General features: G+C 35.9%; 1 protein-coding gene across 1 annotated transcript; it reads left to right on the forward strand.

Moving 5' to 3' along the window:
- The first annotated feature begins 541 nt into the window (after positions 1-541).
- On the forward strand, positions 542-1,693 carry LOC143633792 (putative F-box protein At1g32420). Its single transcript, XM_077102035.1, has one exon. The coding sequence runs from the start codon at positions 542-544 to the stop codon at positions 1,691-1,693; it is 1,152 nt and encodes a 383-aa protein (XP_076958150.1).
- The last annotated feature ends 4,091 nt before the right edge of the window (positions 1,694-5,784 follow it).

The raw sequence follows: 5,784 nt of genomic DNA on the forward strand, positions 1-5,784 counted from the left end.
GTTGGTTAAACACTAGATTTTGAGTCAAATGACTTTCTAAAGTCAAAGAATATATAAGGATGTTGAACTTAATTATTTATTTGCAAACAATTTTTAATCATCACTGCTGATTTGGTTGCTACACAAAGCAAGATGCTGAGAACAGAAGCTATTAAACTTTGAGGACTTAGTAAGTACACAACAACAAACATGTGATCAAGTTAAAATCTTTTTTAATTAATACAATACTGACATGCTTTTAACACATCAACAAATCCTCTATGGCCTGACGAGTACAATAATAAAGCCTTTATTAACAATTAGAAATTTAGAATCATTCCGTGATTCATTATAAAAATACTTATTGTATCTTGTTATTATTATAATACATAGCTTAGCCGATACATCCTTCAAATGCAGATATTCTTCAACTGGAAAGCACAGATTCAACTTTAAATGTTTTACAAATTGAAGTGATCAAATAAAGAGTTTGTTTAACAACCTTTGTCGAAACCAGCCATTTCCGCAATAAACAAACGCCCCAAACCACCCTATCCCAAAAATGTCTGATCGAGTAATTCCACACAAAATCCAGAAGTTGATCATGAAGTGGCTTCCTGTGAGATCCTTGATGAGGTTCAGGACGGTCTCCAAGGAATGGAAGTCTCACATTGACAGCCCTGAGTTTGTTACTCAATACACCGGCTTGCACCAGCATATATTCCTCACATATGATCATCCATCTGACTATCAAGCGAGATTTGTCACCATGCTTGATGATGATCACACCTTCCCCTTAAACAGTGTTTACCTGTCCCCTCCCCCTCGCTTTCTGGTTAATCCACACGAGTATTATCACATAATAGGATGCTCTCATGGCCTGTTATGTTTTTATGCTTATTCTAGACGTGGTGGCAGTGCGATTATTTGGAATCCGGCGGCTCAACGAGCGTTTAATGTTGACGTGCCTATGGTGGCAAACTGGGGTGCTTACTCCACAACTTTAGGTTTCGGGGTTTCGGGTACTGACCCTAAGATTGTCAAGATCAACTTTCTTGATTGGTTTGATCAATTGCAAAGCCCAAGCATCATCCTATATCAAGTTCAGGTGTTTACATTAAGCTCTGGGCATTGGAGAACTCTCCCTATAGATGACCTTCCCACATCGATTTCCTTTCGCAAACCGGACTATTGCGACTATTCTGTAGAAATAGATGGGATTATCTATTGGCTTGCCACCGACCGGATGGCTGTGGGTGGTGGAAGCTCTAATTTGATCATTTCATTTGACATGACAACTGAAGAATTTGGGCGAGTAAACCTTCCAGATAGTTTAGTCTGGTCTCAAAATGTTCTTTTCTTGTCTAAGCAGGGGGAGTCACAGGTTGTTCTTTTAGAAAACTTTAAAGATCCCAATAACGAAGCGTACGGTGTATGGACGATGGAGGGTGGTGAATTTACACACCGTTACACATTTGATATTACCACACCCGATAAAGTATTTGTAACGGGGTTTAGACAAGGTGGTGAGACGTTACTTGAAATGACAGACGACCGCGTGGGAAATATTGTTGTTTATAACCGGGATTCTGGACGAACCAGAAACATTCCTGGGTTTGAACTTGGTGGAGTGGGGCAATCGTTTTCTATGCAGCCGTACAAGGAAACACTCCTCCTTTATGATCCGCCGAGCTTCACAGTTCAAGATAATTAACTAAAGATGATGTGAGTGCTGCAATCAAAATTAGTATTTGGAGTTTATGTAATTAGTTATGCTGAGTATTGGTTGGTCAAAGTCACTCCTTGTTTACAGGTTAGTGTATGAAATCCTGACTGGTTATATAGTAGTAATCTGACAAGTATGCAAGAAAATCTGACAAGAATTGGGGCTGATTATTTTCTGTTGCTGCTAACTGTTACTTTAAAAGATTGGATGGTTCTAAGGGCTTTTGGTTTTAAAAGTGTTGATTTGAGTATGATGGATTGTTGGGATGATTGGTGGGATATGACACATTTAGGTTGCTGGATTGTGTCCAAAAATCTGACAAGGAGGCCTGAAAATGTGACAAGTTCTGGATTTTGTATCTCTCACTGGGCTTATTTATGCTGGATAATCTTGATGGTTTGACAGAGTTATGTGGAGTTAATAGAAGTGAATAGTTGGCTTGTTGCAACAGAACCGAAGAACATGGAGTTTTTATTATTGCATGTGTTTATTATCTTTGTTTAATATAAATAGATGTATGGTTTTCTTTTGTGATGACATGATGTAACCTTTATTTTATCAAATATAGTAAGTCTTTCTTCTGCATATTTACGTTCATAGTTTAAGTGTATTTTGTGTGCGTAAACCTTGGGGCCTTAACCAACAATTTATGTATATAAATGTTCTTTAAGTATAGGTTGGTTGTGGGCTGTACTTATCTGGTGTGATGGAAGCTCAAGGGATAATTACATGTTAGATGATGTTAAGTATGGGTTGCTTGTGGGCTGCAATTAACCACTGCATAACAGACAAAAATGTTCCTTTTAATAACAATGCTGAAACAGTTGACTGGATGTTGTACCTACAAACTGTAAGAAAAACCCATCACATGAAATTTGAAAGCAGGGGAACACGGGCAATTCAAGGATATAGGTACAGGTGTACAAATCGGGTTTTTCAAATACCCGGGTTCAGGTATGGAAATGGGTTCAGGTATGGAAATGGGTTCAGGTATTGGCAAAACTAGGGCCGTCCAAACCGCTCGCTCGGAAAATGCTCGCTCGTTTTTTCACTCGATTGAAAACGAGCTGCTCTGCTTGGTTTGGTTTGTAAACGAGCCAAGCAACGAGCAAATGTTTGCTCGGTTCAGTTCGGCTCGAGTATTTTTAATTTATTTTATATATAATTATATATGAACAAATATATATATATATATATATATATATATATATATATATAGACAAAACACATAAATATAAGCTTACAATTATTTTTGCCCCTTTAAATTTTTCATATTCCGTCAAATTAATAGCTTTATTTGTTCGCTTCAAGTTTTTTAGAATACTAGAAGTTTATTTACATGATCATTATATCTTACTTCAAAGTTATTTTTAATAAAAATTTACAATTTATTATACGTTTGTCTAGAAACTACTAATTTATTTATATAATATATTATTTATAACCTTCAAATTTGTTTCTTATTGAAAATTTTAAAGTGAAAAAGAAATAAAAAAATGCTCGATGTTCGCTCGGTTCGAATTTCAGCCGTTCGGTTCGGTTCGGTTGTAAACAAGCCAAGCAACGAGCAAGCCTTCGCTCTGTTCGGCTCGGCTCGTGAACAATCCTAGGCAAAACCCCGTTCGGGTTCGGGTTTAGGTATTTCTCTAAAAACCATACCCTATGTATTGGTTTGGGTCGGGTATAGAACCGGGTATTCTAAAACCGGGCATTTAAATACCCTATTTTCGTGTATTGAAAAAAACCCTATTTTCGGGTTTTTCAGGTTTTTTCCGGGTATTTTTTGGATATATATTGGATTTTTTAAGGGGTTGCACCTTTAAGGATTATTTTTTCGGGTATTTTTAGGATAATATCGGATATAGATGGGTATTTGAAGAACCTGGTTCCTGGTATTTGTAAAACCCAGTTCGGGTATGGAACCGGTTCGGGTATTAGCGGGTACAAATCCGGTCCGGTTCTGGACACGGGTTTCGGTACTGAAATGCATACCATATCCGTACCCTACGGGTAGGGTCGGGTACGGGTTCGGGTATTAAAAACCCGGGTATAAAAAAACCCGATTCCGGATATTTTTATCGGGTCCGGTCCAGGTTCGGGTTTTATATGCACCTCTAGATATAGGCATGTAAAGTTATTTGATTCCTAGTTCTCTAAAAATTGCAACATTACAAATATTTTTATGGTATTTATTTGGGTCAACAAGATTTCTTTCATTTTATATCTTAATGATTAGTGCTTTTGAATATAAAAACAGGCTTCGTTGTCAAAGACTGCTGAGGTGGCGCTATATTTTTGGGTTTGAATGGACAAAGATCTAAGAACTCCGATGCAACAAGATTTTTGGACATTTTGTGATTCTATAAACGCGGGAAATTTCAAGTAAGGTTCTAAAATGTTTGATTTTTGTCACATGTCAAAACTTTACTTCAATATTGACAAAGCCAGGTGAGGCTCGGAGGGTGTGCGATCCGCACCATCGTTCGGGGCATATAAGTTTCGGGGGCACAATCTTTTTATGCATATTACATATATATATATTTTTTGGTGTTAAAATAATGTTATTTGCAATAGTTTATGAGATAACTACATGCTAGTAATAGTTTCTGCTTATAATAAATCGGTCGATAAAAGATTTAGCCATGTACATTAGAGAATAAAAAATTTTCGATAAGGCCTACGGGCCTTTTTATTTTGGCTCGGCCGAGGTATTTAAATTATTAGAAACGGCCGTGGACAAAGCAAGAGAATGTTGTGTGCCCAAATTTTGTTTACCAATAAAGATGACACTCTGGCATATTATAGACATCTTGAATTTGAAAACTTTTCAAATATGAGTTCAGTCTTTAAAGAATATCTGATGATGCTAAATGTTAACTTTGGCTATATCAGTACGTAGTGGTTATGCAAAATCTAGAATATGAAGTGATATGGATATTACTGACACTACTCTTCATACTCACAGCTGCAAACAAATTTGGGAAAATAAATGTCTCAGGTGTGTACTACTTATTTGTTTAGCATTTTTATTTGTGCTTACTAACATAATTTTCAGTTAATCACTATTTTTGGTTTGGATTATAGGTCGTTGAGGTTCCAAATGTTAGCTGGGCGGTATGTTGGAGGCCTCGAGAATGTTAAGCGTGAGCTTCAAGAGGTAATGGAAAGGGCGTCGTTAGAATTAACTATTTCAGTTACAGTTATACCATGCTTCTAAAATTCCTTGGTTTCAATAGATAAAATAGATGGTTCAATATCCGGTTGAACAATGACGTCACCACATTTTAATGAGGGAATTCGCTGTGTCTTAAACTGTTGATTTGAGAGCTCTTGCTAAGTACACTCAAGGATTTAGTGGCGCTGATGTTACTCAGATATGTCAACACACCTGCAAGTATAGGCCGTCCAGGTTCTAAATGTTAACTACGCGAATACTGGAGTCCTATATTAGTTTACTGATTTCATTTTTTGGCGTTCTAAGAATAATCAGAATCATAATTAAATGTGAGTCAATTTTTGACTTTGATTTCAATGTTGGTTCAGTTGGTGAGTGTTCGGTTTAATTTCCCTTGAATAGTAATATGATCATTTCTTTAAGTACTTTTCTTACGTTGTGCAACCAAGTGACAAGGGGCATAACAGGAAACTGATTTTCAGAAGGTCAAATTTTATATAGCTGTTAAAAGTTAAAATTATCAATTTCATAAGAGTCAAAATTAGATATCATTTTTAAATATCAAGAGGGACGTAATTGGAAACTGATTTTTCTGAAGGTCAAATTAAAAATCAGTTATTTTTTTGGTCCAACGTTATACGATTTCAAGGATTGTTGACTTTCAAGGATTCTATTACTGGAGATTTTATTACTATAGTTTTAAAGTATGTTTTCAAGTATTCCAACCTTTTGGTTTATGGTTACAGAATGTTTGACCATTTTATTACTATGTAATTTATATGGTTGCTAGATTTATATTCTTATTAAATTTTTTTCTTCATGTCAGTTAGCTTTGGAGTTGCACTTTTAGTTTTGGAAGTAGTTTTTCACATAAATGTAAACATGTTTGCCTTTAATTGTAAGA

Source organism: Bidens hawaiensis, unplaced genomic scaffold (genome assembly GCF_021521415.1).
Source record: "Bidens hawaiensis isolate Kalapana, Puna unplaced genomic scaffold, B.hawaiensis_p1.1 tig00006907_1, whole genome shotgun sequence".
NCBI classification, from domain to species: domain Eukaryota; kingdom Viridiplantae; phylum Streptophyta; class Magnoliopsida; order Asterales; family Asteraceae; genus Bidens; species Bidens hawaiensis.